Source organism: Saccostrea cucullata, unplaced genomic scaffold (genome assembly GCF_032062105.1).
Source record: "Saccostrea cucullata isolate Sc308-1 unplaced genomic scaffold, CSIRO_AGI_Scuc_v1 ctg37, whole genome shotgun sequence".
Lineage (NCBI taxonomy): Eukaryota > Metazoa > Mollusca > Bivalvia > Ostreida > Ostreidae > Saccostrea > Saccostrea cuccullata.
Genome location: NW_026938868.1, coordinates 94379 through 114110, shown reverse-complemented (window position 1 = coordinate 114110; position 19732 = coordinate 94379). Strand labels below are relative to the sequence as shown.

Sequence of the window (19732 nt, the reverse complement as noted above, 5' to 3'; positions counted from 1 at the left end):
TTGTTAAAATGATTGGCCAAGATCTCTTTTCTAGGCCAGAAAAGCTGAAACTTAAGTAGAAGCATCCTGGGGTAGTGTAGATTCTAAATTGATCAATTCATGACCCCGGGACAGGGCAACAATAGGGAATCCAAGTTTTATATTAAAATAGATAGGAAAAATCTCAAGAACTACTGGGCCAGAAAAGCTGAAACTTATGTGGAAGCATCCTGGGGTATTGTCGATTCTAAATTGTTAAAATCATGACCCCCAAGGGTAGGGCAGAGCCCCAATAGAGAATCCAACTTTGAAATTGAAATATATAGGAAAAATCTGTTTACAAAAACTTCTCAAGAATCACTGGGTCAGAGGAGCTGAAACTTACACAGAAGCAACCTCGGGTAGTGTAGATTTTAAATTTTCCAAATCATGACCCCCCGGCCATAGGGTGGGACCACAATAGGTATTACTAGGGGGAAAATCTGGTGAAGAGCAGCATGGTTAAAGTTATTCAGGTGAGCTTTGTGGCCCATGGATCTCTTGTTCTATGGAAGCACCCTCAGGTGATTTTGATTCAGGTTTCTTTAAATCATGACCCCTGGGGATAGGTGGGGCTACAATGGGGGATCAAAGTTTTACATAGAATAAAATAGGAAAAAAATTTCTCAAGAATAGAAAAGCTATGTTTAGTCATACAGTCTATTGACATGTAAGCACTCTCATGTAGGGAAGATTCAATTTTGTTCAAATCATGATCTCAGGGTATGGACAGGCCATATAGGGGGATCAAATTTTAACTAAGTTATATATAGGGGGGAAAATCCTGATTTTTTTTTATCCTTGGCAAAGTTATATGCTTATTTGATAAGGAGGCATCCTCAACAAGTATAAAATCCAAGCCCCAAAACCCGATAATTTTTCAATAACAAACCAGTTTGTGCTTTTTCATAGCTGATAAGCTCAGATGCCTGATGAGGCCCATGGGCTTTGAGGAACTTTCTTGAAGGAATTTAAGTCGCTTGCTATTTTTTGCACAACTACTGTAAAAACACATATATTTTTTTGGGGGTCAAATTTTGTGCATTGAGAAAAAATATGCATGTGGGAATTTGACTTTGCGGATAAAAAAATGCTGCATAGTTATATATAAGGAATTTTACATTTCATGGTGGACATAAATTAGTGGGACTCATTATACCTTGAAAACAAAGAAAAATTAAACCTACATGAAAATTAGTGATTTCACAGTAATTTAAAATGACAGTTGTACCTTGCTTCATGTGAGAAACACCTTTGCTAGCCAGGACTTTCCTGTCCACTTTGCTTCTCATGATGTAGGGGCAGAGTGGACCACAAACATTGGTTAGTGAAAATGTTCGTTTTTATATTTCTTGCTTAACAAATAGTGTAGAACTAATATGCTGTTCATACTTCAAAGCTTTCAATACGTAGATAATAACTTTTTGAAAAATATAAATTTTTTATTGAAATGACATATGAAAGACTTCAATGTACAAGTAAAACTGACAGCAGCTTTTTTTGAACCATGTCTCTTGTTTCTGCGTTATGAATTGCACAGGAAGTTTTCTGTAACCAAGACAACTGGTCTCTACACACTGTATCTATGGCAACCTTTCCACACAGGTCCTCCACCTGGCACACAATGTCTAACAGCAGTATATTGACAGAATCGAGCATTTCTTGGGGGAAATGGCCTGTTGCCAGGGTGATATGTGAGAACACTTGATTGAGCAGGAACAGACAGCAGTGAGGTGTAATAACTGTTTCTGACAGAACCACATTCTGTAAATAAAAATTGATAAAAAACATACAACTTCAAAATGAAAAGTCAACCTCTATACATATGTTTTTATACATGTATAGAGAAATAATAAACTAGAAGCTCAGGCAGCTGACGTTACTTATATTTCTTTTAATAGAAATAACGTCAGGTGCCTGCGACTAGAGACACTGTCAGCCTTGACAAGCTGACCAAATAGAATAACCTTGAATATTAACCATTTTCTGTTATGTTGTTATGAGAGATCACGGAGAAATCAATTTCTGAGCATGTAAAGCTCAACACAGGAATTCATTTGTTAAGAATACAAAAGGTTTAGTATTCCACGCAAAAGGTCATAAGGGAAAATATTTGCACCCTAATTGTCAGTCTTATTAAGTTCACTAGGTATCGCCCTGGTCAACTAATCTTAAATGGATTGGTAGGAGGATACTTCCTTGGATAGAATGCATTTTTCTTTGGGGATAGGAAGTATATATGTAATACAGTATTGCAATAACAATTTCACCTACAATATTACACTTTTTTAAAAAAATGAAACAGGGAGTACCTTGTAGACAGCCATTGTAGACCTGATACAATGTTCCACAGCAGGAGGAGGGAGCTGGCTTTGTGTTTGAGATAGAATCCTCAGAACATCACTAAGTAACTGAGACAGGGGAAGCAACTCTGAAATCTCTGAAACAGAAAAATTAATGTTATCTATTTCTGGAGTGCATCTTTCCTTATGATGATATCTTTTTTCTGTTCAGTTTATCTAGACGTAACAGATACATACATTACTAAAAGCATTATGATCAGTCTTATTTTTAAATAGTTACATGATACCTGTGAGATTAACCAGTGGCAAAATTCCTGACATCTTAACAGATACGCAAAGATGACCGGATTTGACAATTCCTCTCAGGAACTTGAATAACCGAATCCATTCCTCTGGTATCAAATGTGGTGTCACCTAAAATAGAGAGATATTAAATTCCATAATGATGACAGTCAAGAGTACATGTCTAGAAATCTACGGTATAACAATTTTCTTTGTGTATCTATTAATTTTTTTTCTAATTTATCTATTCAAACCTTATTACCAAAGACTATATATCTTTACTCTAGTCAGATTTGAATTTACAGTAAAGTTTTGAAAATAAAGAATGAAGAATTTAATATTCATCCCCCTACATATAAAGCCAGCAATGTACCAATGAACTGATTCAAAAATTCATATTTTGATAAACCCTACCTGTGAAAGAGTTAACAGCAATGTTTGGTAATTGAGAGTCCATCTGTCATGAAGGTAACCCCCAATCATCTGAGAGAGTTCCTCACTTCCAGCAACGAGCCGCAGGAAATTCTCATAATCTATTTCTGTAATACAGATACTGAACTATGTGAAAAATAACTCCAGACAGGGTAAATATTTGTACTAAAATGGTCATTGACAATTTTTACTCACCTTGGTCTGGGTGGAGAAGATGTTTGCACACAGAATCACAGACACTGTAAAACTCTTCATCTGTCAGACATACATGTAAAGCAGCCAATCTTACAGTGCAGTCATAATCCATTGTGGCTTTTACAATCCAGTCAACTATAAAAAGTTACCATCAAATATAATTTCTATTGTTAGTCCATCCTTTTGCTCACTTGTCTATGAAAATTGTAAATCATCATCTAATAATTTAATTTTGCTTGAATTCTTGCCTCTCATTGGTTGATTTCCAAAAAGGAAAGCATAACATTTTGTATAATCTGGTTTGGTATGGGGACACACCCCCTTGACAACCAGCATAATCATCTGTATCCATCAATCCCCTCATTTCCAGTCCTTGGGATTCATGGAAAATTCCAGATTTAATGAATGTACCTTTAATTTCAAACAGTTGCTCGATCTTACCTCATGTAAACAAGCATCATGGCTGCTAGATCTATGTATCAGTTTTTACCTCCCCTCGCTTCCCATCACTTCCGTTACTACGGTTGTATTATTGCGCGGTAAATTTGAACTCATAAAAACAACACAATTTTACATCCCCAGTTGTTTAATTATTTTAAAATTAAATTATAAGGAATGACTCTAATTCTTGGCTAAATTATCGAGTATAATATGGTTTGGGTCAGTTTACGCTTTTTTATAATCCGCTTCGCGGATTATAAAGCGTAAACTGACCCAAACCATATTATACTCGATAATTTGGCCAAGAATTAGAGTCATTCCTTAAATATTTACAATTCATTTTGTCTGAGAGGAACCAATATCCTCTATTATGAAATAAATTCCCAAGTTATTTAATAATTTCCAGTATAAAGAAAGACTACATTTGTAACAATATTAATGGGGTTTTTACATGTAAATGTCACTAGCATTGAAATTTCTTTTTTAAAAAATTGTAAAGACTTGCAGGAATAGACATATACTGTATGCAAAAAGAAAAAAAAAATGACATCCTCTTTTGTCCCCATTCAAGTCCAACTGGCTTGAACAAAATTTTCCAATACACATAGAAGCTTTAACATACATCAAATTCTAGTATTCTCTATATCAAAAATTTTTACCTAAAAAGCCAGTAAATTATTGTTGAACTATAATTCCATTGTTCTGATGTTTTTTTTTTTTTTTTTTTTTTTTTTTGCTTTTTGTGTGTATACATAACACATAATGTTTGTTTCTACTTAAAAAGAAAATGAACATACCACAAAATGTGTTCCTTTCTTTAAACTGCCTTAGAAGGTTAAGATAGGCCACTACTCTTGGTTTAATGATAACACTGTCCCTGTTCTTATACCACAGAACCCTGCAGTTCTCCAGTATCTCAGCAGCTGACCCGAGGCTCAGTGTGAGGTCAATGTCTGACTTCCCTTGTTCCAGGATCTCCATCAATGCTACTCCTCCCAGATCTAGAGCAAGTTGCACGGTCAGCTCTGAGTTTTGATGTTTACATGAAGACAAATGAGGAACTACAACGGAGAGGTAGAATTCCTCTGGATCTAGCACAGCTTCCTTACCATCCTACAATGTACCGATAGTAATGTCAGTAACAATACAAATTTACTCAAATTTAGAGTAAAATTTCAAGATTTACACATCAATACATTTTTTATATCAAAATTATTTTTTTTAACTACCTTGATGAGATCCTGCAGAAATTTAATCATTGTGTCCTGTTCCTTCTGAGTAAGAGAGTGAGAAGTCAGAAAATCGGCCAGTCTGCTACAGAGCATACTTCTGGCTGAATCATCATGATATAAACACAGTTCTTGTAGTGTCTGCAGTATCTGTGTATAAAATACAGAATTCTGAATTTCTACAGTCATTTTTCTAGCCTGTCTGTATATTGTAAAGTTTTTAATAATTTACACAATATTGAACCCATCACCTGATGAAAATACTCTTAATTCATGTTTTAAAAAAATACATGAATATGCTATCAGTATGGTGGTGTGTTTGCATACAAGGTTTTAGTGTGACAAGATATTCTAAACACCCTTACTGAGTACGTAGTTATGTCTGTACTTTGCACTGTAATGACAGTGATGTTTGGATATAGAATATGTTGTACATACTGAGCATACAATGTCTGCCTGGTGTGTTCCACCTACAGCTCTCTCCAAAAGTTGGCTTACGGTCAGATCAGCATTTTGTAAAACAGCTTGATGAATCTCTACCAGAACCTAAACAAACCAGAAAAAAATCATCACTTATCATGACCATTTTCAAGTGAAAATGTGTACTTCACAATTGTAGTACACATAGTATAAATCAGTTTATTCACAAGGCTTTATTTTAGAGTAATTACATGTATGCTAGACAATATGCTTGCAAAAATTTCTCACATATATCAGAATCCCTAAAGATTTTATAGAACAATAACCATAGTTTGTGAATATTCTGTCTAGCTAATAGAGAGCCAATAACTATCTCATGAAAATAAGGTGTCGTGAAAATTTAGTGATCTACAGTATAGTTATTGACTTGTCTATAATCAATGACATAAATGCATGTTGAATGACTTAACTGGTTTTCACTGTAAAAGCTTTTACTTACATCTATATTAAGGATAGCACAGCAGCAGAACTGTAGCTCTCAAAAAAATATAATATTGATAGACAGGTCTTTATTTCTTTGGAACACTATAATTCTACAGCAAATGTTAGCACTGATTTAGAGAATTACCTTTTCTTCCATTCCTGTGGTGAATTTGTTGAGGATTTGATTTAAGGATGTGGGGGTAACAGACTGGGGTTTGGGCCACTCTCTGTAGGTGATGTACACATGTACAACATGCTGACCACGTGATGGAAGGTCAAGCTGACTAAAACTGTCCATCACCAACTGTAATAAGCGAGATTCTGAACAGGTGTGGTTAGTGTAAATAGAAATGTTTTAAGAAATGTAATATAGGAAGAGAAAAATGGCATTTCTTACTAAGAAACCCCTCCTCCTCCCACACTTCATAAGGAAATCTTTGGTTATGAAAAAACTAAGGATTCAAAATAATAAAGATTTAATATTAAACTTAGACAGTAAAAGAAACTGTACCAGTGTTAAGACTAGTCATTCACTTAAATTCTTTGTATTCATTTTTCATTATTTAAAATTGGAAAAATTTATTTATACCTTTGTCATTTTTTCTAACTGGGTATCTGCAACTTTGCCAGTTAATTTCCAAACAAGTTTATACAAATGCAGCAGTAGTTCCTTCTCTGCTAACAAGTCCAGATTTGATTGTAAAACTGAGAGCAACCTGCGTGGAAAAGATTTTATGTAAGCATAAAACTGTTATTTTTTAACAAGTGAATTAGAGACATTTCATTAAGCTTACTGTAGAATTGAGAATAGAGTTAAATAAAATGTGTAAATAGACGAAAAAGAAAAAAACATTCTCATCAAATTTACTTACTTGTCACATGACCAAAGTGAAGCGATTGGACTTGTCACAAACCTCCATAGAAAATCTACAAAATTCAAACAATATTAGATATATGTACATGTATTTTCATTGTTAATAATCATTTTCAATACTTTTATGCTTAACAGATGCTTGCCTTGAAATCTTGGTTGTCTCTCCTGAACTCGCCAAATTGCTGCTGTGATTGACATATCAGGAAAAATCTCATCTTCAACATTCACACTGCCTAACATTGAGGATAAATAACTATAAATTGTCTCACTGGTATCTTTTACATCAGGATCACATGCTCCTGGTAGCAACTGAATCATTTTCCTTGTGAGGTTTCTACTATCAAAATTGACTTTCACTTTGTTCATGTCTGATTTTTTGTTTTGATTTTCTGAATACATTAGAATCTCACTCTCACAAATACATACAAATCTAAATTCAGAATCTGATGACAAAGAATCAAGTAGGGAACAGCATAACGTAGGACCCCCCAAAGACATCAATTTAATTAGAGAAGTAAAGAGGCATTGTGATGAAAGATTTTCTCTAAGATAATTGACAACTTCATTGTTCAAGTCAAAATAGCACCCACGCATGTTATCCATCATAAATTTACCAAAGTAGTCTTTTAAGATTAAACTTTTCTCTGAATTGCTACTTTTGGTAGCAATGGCATTTCCATCAAACCATTTTTGCAAATTTTTGATACTTTCATCTTTGTTGTGCAAACACAGTAACAGTGAGATCTGATAGAAACATGTTGTTAGTAGAGTAATATCTTCATTTCCTAAGGAGGCTTCCTTCACACTGTCCATTATTCTACAAAACTGAGTCAAAACATCTGGAAACAGAGATAGTGCTCCCTGAATATTGTCTTTAACACTGTCAGATATCAGATATGACATCATGTGTTCAATAAGACAAGCTCCTAACTTGATGTCACAGATATCATGGCTGTCTAGTTGGTTTAGATATCCTATTCCATCTTGGATTAACTGACTAGAAAAATCTTTTTTCAAATGCCAGAGAATCTGAAATAATTAAACAAACATAAACAGGCATGGAAAAAATACTCTGCTGTGGTAAATTGAAAATCATTATGTGATATAAGAGGTTGTATCTACTTTTTTTTTAGTATCTTTTGTCTTTCCAACTTTGTCAGAAAATGATTGTATCTCCATCACAAGCAGCATTAGAAACAAATGTAACAATCTGCGAGTTTTAAAGCAATTTTCAGTATAACATGTACAGTAAATTGAGGATACTTTGATTTAACACTTCATTATAGCATGGGGCTCCCCATTTATAGATTTATAATATACATGTACCTCTGTCAGGAATCCATGCCAGCAGCACTCCTTCACAAGACTGAAGTACAGCGACCTGCTGATAGAGGGCAAAATGTCTGACAAGACATCTTGACTGTCAACCTTTTTTGGTTCCATCCATCCATCTTGGAAGATGTCTGTAACCTCCTGCACTGAGCAAGCAGTGGCCTCATCTGGCAATTTCTTATAATGTGAAGCCTGAACCTTGTACAAAATCACGGAATGAACCCTCTTACTCCACCAAAGCTACAGCAAAAAGAAATAAGTGAACAACGTATGCAAATTATATGAAAGTATTAAATAAACCTAGGATTAGTTAACTACATGTATTTTACTTTCCTAGCTAACCTTATCCTCTGGCTCATTGTCCTCTTCCAGTCCCCTCACAATCTCCTCTACGGCTAGTTTTACTATACACACTGGTTGATTGACTTTAGCCTTGCCAATGGACAATTTTTCCTTTAAAAAAAGCATGACACATTCAGATATCTTGATAACCCATTTATTGCTATCGATTGGAAACTGAGGAAATTCGAGTTCATTGAAACGGAGCTTACCTGTTTTTCAACCAGTTGAAGAGCACTCTGGAGAATGACAAATTCAGTACAATAAAACATATCTGAAATTTACATAAACGTCTTTCTACGTTTCAATGCAGTGATAAAAACTAACATTATGCTGAAAGCAACATTTTAACGTTTAATACTAAATCTATCTTTAGCACACAAAAGAGCTGTTTTGTTAATTTGGTCCATAACTGTTTCATTCGTGTGTACTTCCACTAAACTTCCACGAAATTAAAAAAAAAAAAAAATTTTATTTTGATGACACAGAATATGTGACTGTTTTGTAATAGATGTCATACAAAACTATGCACAAAAACTTATTTTTCTGTTGTTGATAGTAATCTTGATCGAGGACAAACTTGGCATAAATCCTCGATCTGCACATCATAAATCTTCTGCAACAGGAGAGGTGAAAAATGCATCGGATCAAACCCATGTCCCCTGAATCTCCAGTCAGGTTCTCTACCAACTAAGCTATCTGGCCACTGGTATTTGAATCCAGGTTTAAACCACTGAATTTTTCTCCTTTCCCATTACACTGGTTTCTATGACCAGGATTTGACAGGTGAAAGACCTTCTAGGGAAGATCCATGTGTGTGTCATTGGGGACAAAGGCTTTTAAGGAGGGAGAAATGTGGTGGTCAGACAGATTTGATTGCCAGTGTCCTGATAGCTCAGTTGGTAGAGCACCTGACTGGATATTTCGGGGACCAGCATTCAATCCCGGTCCATCTTCGCTAGCCAAGGGTTTCTGATACGCTACTATCTTCATGAGGAGAGTAGCATATCAGAAACCCTTGGCTAGCGAAGATGATCCCGGTCTGGTCCATCACATTTTTCACCTCTCCCGTTACACTTCCAATGTTTTGTCTTATAAATGATGAATTCAAACATGCTGTATCTGACCTACAATGTATACTCACAGGTGAACTATAAGCCAATGCATAGTTCTAGTAATCAAAGTCTAAGATTGACATCAAACAACATATATTTTCTCACGATAGACATAACATGATATGACCTATTAAAAAATGTAAAATACAAGTGTACATCACAATAAAGGTACATGTATATGATTGATATGATGTAATAAAAAGTAGTTTCTAGCTCAAGATAAAATAAAAAAAACATACATGTACATTTAAAAAAAATCATGTATATGATAGCACAGAGATCATCACATTTATTTTATATAATTTTCGTGTATACTATAACTAGTATATTAGGAAGACCTTAATTATAATTGCTAGATAAAATACTGCTACTTACATCCTTCAGAGGGATATGAATATGGCACAACCTATTTTTAAAGGTTTATAAATAAAAAAATCCCTTGCACATTAAACTAATGAATAAAAAAGCAATGATTTCAAATATTTGGCAAGATATAATGTCACTCCATTCCTTTCTTCAGTATAGGTCTCTCTATGCACGTCAGATCACTTCGCTAAAACTCCAAATCCCCATTTCATGCTAGAGGATTCTCTAATACTTCTAGGTAACAAGTCACACCCACTTCTCTAAAAACTCAAAGTCAGACCCTCTGCTAGAGAATTCTCTAATATTTCTAGGTAACAAGTCACACCCACTTCTCTAAAAACTCACAGTCAGACCCTCTGCTAGAGAATTCTCTAATACTTCTAGGTAACAAAGTCACACCCACTTCTCTAAAAACTCAAAGTCAGACCCTCTGCTAGAGAATTCTCTAATACTTCTAGGTAACAAGTCAAGCCTGATTCTGTAGAGATTTCTGTAAAACTTCAAGGTAACAGGGATGAACATGTGTCCCATCAAACTCTACAAAATAATAAAGATACACATTAATATTTACAGTACTTTTTATAAACATTTTTAATAAAGTTACATATATTTGTTTAATTTCTTACCTTTTCATGATTAAGATACCTTAAAAGATTTAAATTTAGAGTATCAACTCTATTTTCATGCTTACTGACTTTCTGGCTTTAGTTACCTATCTTTAACACCAATTTTGTAATTGTTTTTCCTAAATATTTATCCTACAAAACTACAAGAGTAGAATGCTGACTGACAATTTTCATACCAATTGTTAGACCATTATTTATACACTGAATTGTCAATGGATTTTTAGATTTGAACAATCATGACAAGGAGCAAACAGTAGGGGTGACCAGTCAACAGGAATGCTTACTCCTCCATGGCACCTGATCCCACCTCTGAAGATTTAGTTTGCTTTGCTTTCAATTTGTATTGATTTAATTGACTTTTGAACTTGAATACTGTTTTTAATCTCTATACATGTATTTCATTCCTATAATACTTATATTTGAGAGCATTATAAACAAGCATTCTGAGAGTATTACATTAACAATACTAGTCCCCTAATGTAATCTGGTCCCCATTAAAAATTAAAAAGGCTGTATTTCCCTCAAAAATCATTGCAGCAAAACAAAATTCAAACTTGATCTGTAACTCATCAAGATATGTTGAATGTCAGAAATGGCAAAGGGAAATTAATTTGCATTTTTCTCTTCTTGATGAGTTTCTGTTCTGCTATCAGTTTTCTCTTCCATACTTACCATATTGTTTCTTTAGTTTAAGTTCTCCACTTTCCTTAGTCAGCAGACTGTCCACAAAACCTAGCCATTTAAGACTGGTATTGGACAATTTTTTCATCATTCTCTGGTTAAACTGCATAACCAAAGCCCTAATGATAAAGTTAATGAAATTTAGTGTTGTGCAAATAAATTTCGAAAGTACAAATATTTTTAATAAATAAAAGCTTAGTCACTTGGCAGAACCTGGTCACAACTTTTATTACCAAATTTACCTGGTTAAATCTAGTACAGGTAACACAGGGTGTACATAAACGTCCCAGTGATGGAGACTCTGTAACCTTGTCAACAGATCAACATAGATTTCTATCACCCGGTCCATTCCTTCCTCTAAGCTCTAAAATATAGGAGGAACAATATTTAACTTCTTTTATCAAACTATCCAGTAAATCTCTAAATTAGTAGTCGATCTGATTATTTTTTTTATTTTAATACTGTATCTTTACATCATATTTGGCTTTTTCCATACACAGCAGAAGAGCTTCTCTGCAATCAATCTCTCCAAAACAAAACACTGTTGTTGCACCATCAGGAATCTTGCTTATTGCTGAATTAAAGTTGTGTTTAGGATAAAATATGCTCTCCTCCCGTAGATGCCAGATTTTTGTCCCTGTAGACAAGATCGGGTGGATTATCTTCTCCTCTCCCTGATATTTTAAGATACATTAAAATAAAACACAATAACTTTATTTACAAAGGTCATTGGAGTTAATCCATTGTGTTAGATAATGCATACATGTAAATTAATTCTCATCTTATACATTGATAAACCTGCCTTGAACTGGATGGGCTGCCATGCTGGTGGAACACAATGGCTGTCTCCTACAAAGTATACATACTGATCACAGGAAACTACGTGGTTGACATCGACTCTCACTTCCTGCAACTGAGGGAAAATGTGTCACAGTAAAATATTCTCCCAATATCTGTGCAATAAACATTGCAGGAATTTTTGTTGATTTATAACCTTACCTGGTTAATGCATGAGAAGTAGGCAGCCTCATTTCTTATGTTTGTTTTGTGGAGTTCATGCCCCTTTGTCAGTGGATCTGAATTTGGAAAGTGAATTTTTAAAAGGACACCATCTTTATTTTATAAATTTTCTTCGAAAAAAGATCTTAAAAGTAAATATATTACGAATATTTTATAATAATGACATTTCCAAATGTCCATTAAACTGAACACATTAACAATAAATATACATGTACATAGAGAGAGCACATTCTTATTTGCAATAAAGACTCATTTTCAACACTACCTATCAAACTTGTGATTGGTTTTATGAAGGCTAATGCTCCTTTGATGAACAGAATCTTGACTAAAGTAAAGATAACAGCCAGTAGATAGTTAACATCCTCAGGATACGGTTCAGCTGTAGTTACTGTGGAAACTGAATTGTTGGGCAAATCTGCTTCTGGAACTAAGTAATAGAAACTATTCATATTAAATAATTCTATTCATTTCATGAAAAAATACTTAAATTTATCTAAATGGAATAAACACATAATTTTAATCACAGAATTATTTTATTTGGTAATAACTTTGAAAACAGTACTGCATAATTGTACCTTTGATTCACAAAGCATTTTGTCTAAATGTAATTACCATTAAGGTATACATCACCATGGAAGTGATTCATGATTGGCAGTAAAGCTCCAATCTTAAAGTTCCCTATTTCCTTATCTGGCCATCGAGTTATGTAGGTAATAATTTCTTGGACAGCTTCTGTATGTTTTTCAACCAGCTAAATTTTAAAGAATCAAAAATTAAAAAGCAGCTGCACCTTGTGCCAACATTTTCACAATTCACCCAGTAATAGTTGGATTTTAAAATTGATCAAAATTATGGATTGTTACAGATTGAATAACTAGAGAAGTTTGTTAGAAGTTGCGTTCCAATTTTGATTACATGTATCTGACAGACTGAATACATCACATAATCCACGGGCACTGGAAGTTAATATAAATGTATAGTATGTGTATGTATAAAAAACTTTTTTATACATACACATACTATATATTTACATTAACTTCCAGTGCCCGTGACATAATCACTTAAAGCCTGTTATGTAATTTATACAATCAGCCTTAGGTTAAGATATTTTACTGAACCTTAAGGAAGCATTCTCACCTCTAGAGTATGAACATAAGTTAACAAAGTGTGGGGATTTTCTGGCTGCAGCATGTTAGCATGCTTCAGTAATGCTTCAGCCTCCTTAATAGCTGTACAGAACAAGAAATCAAACATGAGTCAGAGGACTTTTGGATAGAGAGTGGAAAAGTCAGGTTACAGAATCTGAGGAAGTTTCTCACCTCCAACATCACGAAGACTAGTTGCCATAAAAACAACAGCAGGGACATCACTCCAAGCCTGGCCTGACATGCTTCAGTGACAAGTAATTAATAGGTTTATAGTTATAGTCAAAGGCTCAAAGCATGTTATGAAAGGTAGCAAGAATACAGAGGAAGGCATAGTGTAAACTGAAAATCTCAGCAAGAGGTATGTGTATAATTATTTGTTCAATTTGATTAATTTGATTAGCATTTGGTTTTCATGGCAAGTTATCAATCAGAATGAATGTCTACAAGAATAGTTGAATTTTATTTCTATAATGCTATCAACATGAAAAAGTGCAAAAGTAGAAGAAATGAAGAAATGATGATAATTTTTCACAAACCTCTCTAACACCTGCATTCCATGTTCTTGTTGACACAAAAAGGCAAATTTTTCTTTCACATAATTATCATCTACAACAAAGAAAAACAACTCATTTGTATCTCCCAATGCAATTATCAAATTTAATTATTTTAAATGAGATTTACCTCCCTTGTTGTCCACTACCTATCATGTTTCTTGTTTCATGATGAGAATTATCTCACTTTCTGTCCACTACATACCTCGTTTCTTGACCAGCATGGTCAACATGATGAGATTTATCTCCCTTTCTGTCCCTACTCACCTCGTTTGTTGACCAGTACAGTCAGCATGATGAGATTTATCTCCCTTTCTGTCCACTACTCACCTCGTTTGTTGACCAGTATAGTCAGCATGATGAGATTTACCTCCCTTTCTGTCCACTACTCACCTCGTTTGTTGACCAGTATAGTCAGCATGATGAGATTTACCTCCCTTTCTGTGCACTACTCACCTCGTTTGTTGACCAGCACAGTCAGCATGATGATAAGATTTATCTCCCTTTCTGTGCACTACTCACCTCGTTTGTTGACCAGTACAGTCAGCATGATGATAAGATTTATCTCCCTTTCTTTCCACTACTCACCTCGTTTATTGACACGCACTGTCAGCATGATGAGATTTACCTCCCTTTCTGTCCACTACTCACCTCATTTGTTGACCAGTACAGTCAGCATGATGATAAGATTTATCTCCCTTTCTGTGCACTACTCACCTCGTTTGTTGACCAGCACAGTCAGCATGATGATAAGATTTACCTCCCTTTCTGTGCACTACTCACCTCGTTTGTTGACCAGCACAGTCAGCATGATGGTCATGGCCTCCTCCTTTTGTTTAGGACCCAGAGGAAAAATCAGGGGAGCATACTCTGTCAAGGCATCTAAATGTTCCTGGTTTTCCCTCAATACGCCCTGCAAAACCCATACATGAAGAATTCACTGCAGAGGAATTAAATGTCAAATGGTTATCATCTCATATATTTCCTACAATAGTCTGCACCAAATACAAGTACAGGCAGCTTCTAAAACAATTCTGGAATTGTGCATCCCTATATGTGTCGTCTATGCTTTGGTCCATGAATGCATTTACACAGTCTGTGGTCCAGAGTCAACATGTTGTAGCTTGGACCTTTAATTAACTTCAATCCATATTTATGGTCTGATTGCAGTACTTCAATTTGATTTGTGCTTCTCAATGTTGTGAATGAGAGAATCAACTCCAAAGATTAAGATTCAAAGATAATGCTTTGACTCGAGACCCCTAAAGTTGTGAAGATGTGTTTCTTAGAAAGAAATAGATGTGCTCTGAAAACTCCAACTAATCTTCAAATGCAGGTGTTATGAAAAATACAAAGCAAGATTGGTTGTTAACATTGTTAGCTGCATCATCTTTGGAATTTTGATCCAGATAAGCTTTATAATACGATTACTTTAGAATGGACCTGCTCCTAAATGTGAAACTGGAACACTGCCATTAGAGGTATAGGAACTTGACTTTATTAAAGCGAATATTAACTGTGTAGCAAGACAAATTGTAACAAATATGCATGCTTTAGATGCTTTAGAGATGCTTTACATATATCAACCAACTACATCTGAAATGTACATCTTGTAAATTACCTGTAAAACTACCAAAGCCATATCTTTTTGGCCTTTCCCAACATACGCTCTAGCAAGCCAAACCTGAAATACATAAATAAAAGGAATTAAGGATTAGGAAAAACATTCAGTGATGCTTGACTTTTCTTATCGATCTGTACATAAGCATATCTCAATGCAAATAAATATATATATTTATATTGTCATTCTCATTCGTTCTCTTTCATTAGTTTAGGTACATATTTATTAAATCTATATGATTTCAACAAAATTGTTGATATATGATAATTATACTGCCTTGTTTTACCTGGACATCCTGTTTATGAGCTGCTGAAGTCCCCCCTCTGTTCCGCAGTTCCTTACAATACCCCATCAATGTTTCTACAGCCTTATCAAACTCGCCCAGCTTAAAGTAGCATTGTCCAAGTCTAAAATATTATTTTGTCATAATTTACCACAAATTAAATCTATTGCTATACAGGTAATAGCCATATGGGATATATTCCTAATCAAAAAAATTAAAATGTGTACTTACTTGAAAGCTGTGTCCTTTACTTTTTGTGCTTGTTTCAAACATGATAGTGCTTTATTGGGTCTCCCAGCTTGTAGATAGCAATCAGCTAAAAAAATATTTTGTTAAGGGGACGAAGTATCAGTGGCAAATGATTCATTACATTATGGATTGTTCACTATGGTAGCCATTCTATTTTCATAAATCTCTGATTGCCTACTACAAAATTTTGCTATGCAAAGAAGATTTTTTTTATAAGATATGATAGATTTAAAAAAAAAAAGAGGCGAGTAAAGTATTAGTTGATGCACCAGAGTTAATTAGTGGTTATTGTAACATCCATGTGTGAAATATATACAAGTCATTTTCATTTGACAAAAAGTTTCTGGCTTGAAGTGCCAGTTAGTTTTTTCTGTTTGAATGTTTGCCATTAATATTAATGAGAATGAGAGAATTTTGTAGTAGGTGGTCAAATATTTTTGAAAATAGAGTGGACACAGAACCTGTAGCTTATGATGTCAAGGTTTATTATAGAAAGTTTTACTGTACTGCAATAGATGCTAGAAAGGTGTTTTACTGTACTGCAATACAAAGTTGCAAGAAAGCCATTTCACTGTACTGCTATAAATGTGCTATACTGTATGCAATGGTTGCTATAATGGTTTTAATAAAGGTTATAAAGGTTTTTATTGTACTTCAACAGACAGTTGCTAGTTATTTTTCTCTACAGTAATACACAACTTAGCCTTACCAATGCCAATGATAGCAGATTGGTTGTTGGGTTCTTTTTTGAGGATATCACTGTATAAAACAATGGCATGCTGGATTCGGCATTTAGAAGACAAGGCATCAGCTAATTCTAGTAATTCTGACACTGAGTATGAAGAATCCATTTTCTTTAAAGAGTGGTTCTTTTCAGATACATTATCTGCATTTACTGAATTCTTCGAAGAGGATGGTTCAACAGTTTCAGATGGAACTTTCTCTGCATTTCGTTCCTTCTTGTTCTCTTGAGAATAAAAAAGTACTACACTTAATAAACATATCTCATAAATACAAATAAATAGTATCAAAAGAATAAATATTTGTGATTTTTTTTAAACACTGACCATTTCATTTACCTTGCACTTACATGTGCAAATGTTATACATTTCTAAATGCTTTTAAAAGGAATATTGGATACAAATCTTACCATGTGGCATTGTCATCCACTTTATATATATGTCATCCATATTTTTCACTTTTTGTAAAACTTTGCTAGACAAGTCTAATGCCTTTGTCCTAAAACATAAGACAAATTAGTAAATTAAAAAAAAAGACAAGTACAGCTAGAGTTTGATATCTCAAAAAAAATGTTTTTAAACATTTTATCACAAATCCTTGGATAAATCAAAGTTTTTTTCTTTGCCTCACCACGTTCAAGTTAACATGCACATCTCTAGGGGAAAGGGTCAAGAGTCCCTCTGGGATTTTCCGAGTTATTAATTTTAAAAGTTTCTATACAAACTAACAAGTAAATGACAATGAATCTATCAGAAAGCTCAGATCCATCATTAAGATAGTAATGCACCTGAAGCAAATAGACTTAGGAAAGTGATTTGTCTTTTTCAACCTACCCTTTCCATATTTTAACTGTTGATTTATCAATTCTTCCCTCCACATCTGGGTATTTTGATTTGAAATTGCTCCAGAAAATCTGAAATGTATTCAAGTTAAGAACATGCAGCTGTTACATACCATTTGTGACCAACACCCAAGGATTGTCTACTCTGATAGTGTCATTTCTTTGATATGTTTCTACCAAAGATATTTTTTGAATGCTTGTATAAAAATTCCAAATTTATGAACAATAAACTTGGATACATTAAAACAAATAATATATGAAACAAAGTCATAAGCTAAGTTACAAAAAGCCAATTTCATCTAAATTGGACCTATGTAGGAAAAATGTTTCAAACAATTCCTTCAACATAAGATTTTAACACATACTCCATTTAGCTAATGTGTAAGACCTGCACACATGTTATTGATAAACCTTTCAATTATCTAAAAACAATATTATAGTCTTACATCTACAAGATTCTGCAAACATTTGTCATCATTTTCATTCCATCTGACAACCATGGTGAAGGGTGGATCTTCTGTATGCACATAGAACTTCATCCTTGTTTACTCCTCAGCAACCAGACTGAAAGTTTCAGAGTACAGTTGAGCTTTGGTACCATGAATACCTTTATCTCAAATAATGTGGATATGTTAAATAGAGTTGGCAGTCCAAACCACTGCAAGTTTATATATGTTGACTTATGTGAAGGGTTAAAAAGAACTTTTAAAAGGGGTAGACTTTACTTTACCAGTCCCCAGATCCACAATAACATACTTATAGCACTATGAAGAAAGAAAAGATAAACATCACATCTGATTATAAGGGTTAATCTTGCACACTACTTGCCTATTCTGGATTAGTTTTGCATCCACCTAAAAGATTATGTTTAGTCCTTGCACAAGTATCCAACTGACTAGGGTTTAGTCTCACATCTGTCAGAGAGATCAGGGCTAGTCCTCATACACTATTGACTGATTAGCATCCACTGGGGGAGATACATGTATGGCTTAGCACTTACATACCATCCGGCAGATTAGTTCTTAAGAAATTCAGTTGCACCTCTATTTTTTGCATTGTTGACCACTATTTTTTGTTCAATTGTTCACTACAAATTAAAAGTATTTAATGTTTTTACGAGAATGCAGTTAAAAACTTGTTTAAAAAATAATTTTTAAACTTAATTTTTAATACAGAAGAGGATTTTAGAGTGAAAAAGGACGAAAACCTGTATATTGAAATTACTTATGGTAAAACTGTATTTTAGCACATTTTTCTAGTGACATTTTATGTGTCACTTGTGGCAGTCAGCTGGGTTCGATCACTGGTAGCCAGATGGATCAGTTGTTAGAGCATCTGTCTAGAGATTCAGAGGTCCAGGTTTGAATCCTAGTCTGGTCTGCTGCATTTTTCACCTCTTCTAATACATTTGGTCCCTTACCATGTCCTGGAAGTAATAGGTGAAAGGCTTGCCAGGGATAAGTCTGGGTTGGTGGAATGGGAGGGGGGATCGAGGTGGTGTCCTTTATGGAGGGAGGAATGTAGTGGTGTGATCCCAGAGCTATAGCTCATTTGGAACACCTGACAAGAGATTTAGGGGGCCTGGGTTTGAATCTGGGTCTGGTTCATTGCATTTTTTAATACATAGGGCATACCATCCAGATACTCGGGTACAAATTGACGTGAAGAGAATTCGACGTACACATCCCCATTAACATTTATTAAGTTAACTTTACATGTAACCGGTTCTTATAGGCATTTTCAAGTTTCATCAATATCATAACCTGTTCTGAAAAGAACAGATTCTGAACACTAATGAAAGCACATTATGTAGTTTGGAATCTTCAATGAATAATTTTTCAAATTAAATTGTATCAAACCTGATGACTAACGTTCGACAACTTTAAACTTCGAGTTTAAGTTGTACCAACTGCAACATCCAACATCCTACCAACTTTGTTGTTTACACCGGAAACCGGAAGTTGAAAATGGAGGAGAAATGCGCAGGTGCATGAGGAGTTGCTGGCAAGTGCTTGAACGGCTCAGGAGTAACAGTTGATCAAGCAAGCTGTATGTGATGGTGACCTAAAACGGAATTAGTTTTCTAACATATACTGTGTATAGGATGTTATCCTTGTGTTTTGGATATGCTTTTACACTTAT

General features: G+C 34.4%; 3 protein-coding genes across 3 annotated transcripts; all 3 read right to left on the bottom strand.

Moving 5' to 3' along the window:
* Positions 1-1475: 1475 nt before the first annotated feature.
* Positions 1476-8052, bottom strand: LOC134251567 (uncharacterized). The gene is made up of 13 exons (XM_062733969.1): positions 8004-8052; positions 6821-7706; positions 6676-6730; positions 6393-6519; positions 5949-6107; positions 5339-5446; positions 4901-5050; positions 4469-4784; positions 3231-3365; positions 3018-3142; positions 2609-2735; positions 2331-2458; positions 1476-1782 (listed from the first exon to the last, which is right to left on the bottom strand). The coding sequence occupies exons 2-13, from the start codon at positions 7581-7583 to the stop codon at positions 1486-1488; spliced, it is 2490 nt and encodes an 829-aa protein (XP_062589953.1). The 5' UTR covers positions 7584-7706; positions 8004-8052; the 3' UTR covers positions 1476-1485.
* Positions 7834-8701, bottom strand: LOC134251579 (uncharacterized). The gene is made up of 4 exons (XM_062733980.1): positions 8561-8701; positions 8352-8462; positions 8004-8249; positions 7834-7887 (listed from the first exon to the last, which is right to left on the bottom strand). The coding sequence occupies exons 1-4, from the start codon at positions 8618-8620 to the stop codon at positions 7834-7836; spliced, it is 471 nt and encodes a 156-aa protein (XP_062589964.1). The 5' UTR covers positions 8621-8701.
* Positions 8702-10017: 1316 nt separating this feature from the next.
* On the bottom strand, positions 10018-19694 carry LOC134251597 (uncharacterized). Its single transcript, XM_062734004.1, has 20 exons — positions 19450-19694; positions 18037-18154; positions 17583-17662; positions 17159-17247; positions 16718-16975; positions 15991-16075; positions 15763-15883; positions 15477-15539; positions 14639-14768; positions 13841-13910; positions 13476-13546; positions 13294-13385; positions 12769-12907; positions 12422-12583; positions 12136-12212; positions 11935-12049; positions 11610-11806; positions 11379-11500; positions 11128-11255; positions 10018-10366 (listed from the first exon to the last, which is right to left on the bottom strand). The coding sequence occupies exons 2-20, from the start codon at positions 18127-18129 to the stop codon at positions 10296-10298; spliced, it is 2163 nt and encodes a 720-aa protein (XP_062589988.1). The 5' UTR covers positions 18130-18154; positions 19450-19694; the 3' UTR covers positions 10018-10295.
* Positions 19695-19732: the final 38 nt, after the last annotated feature.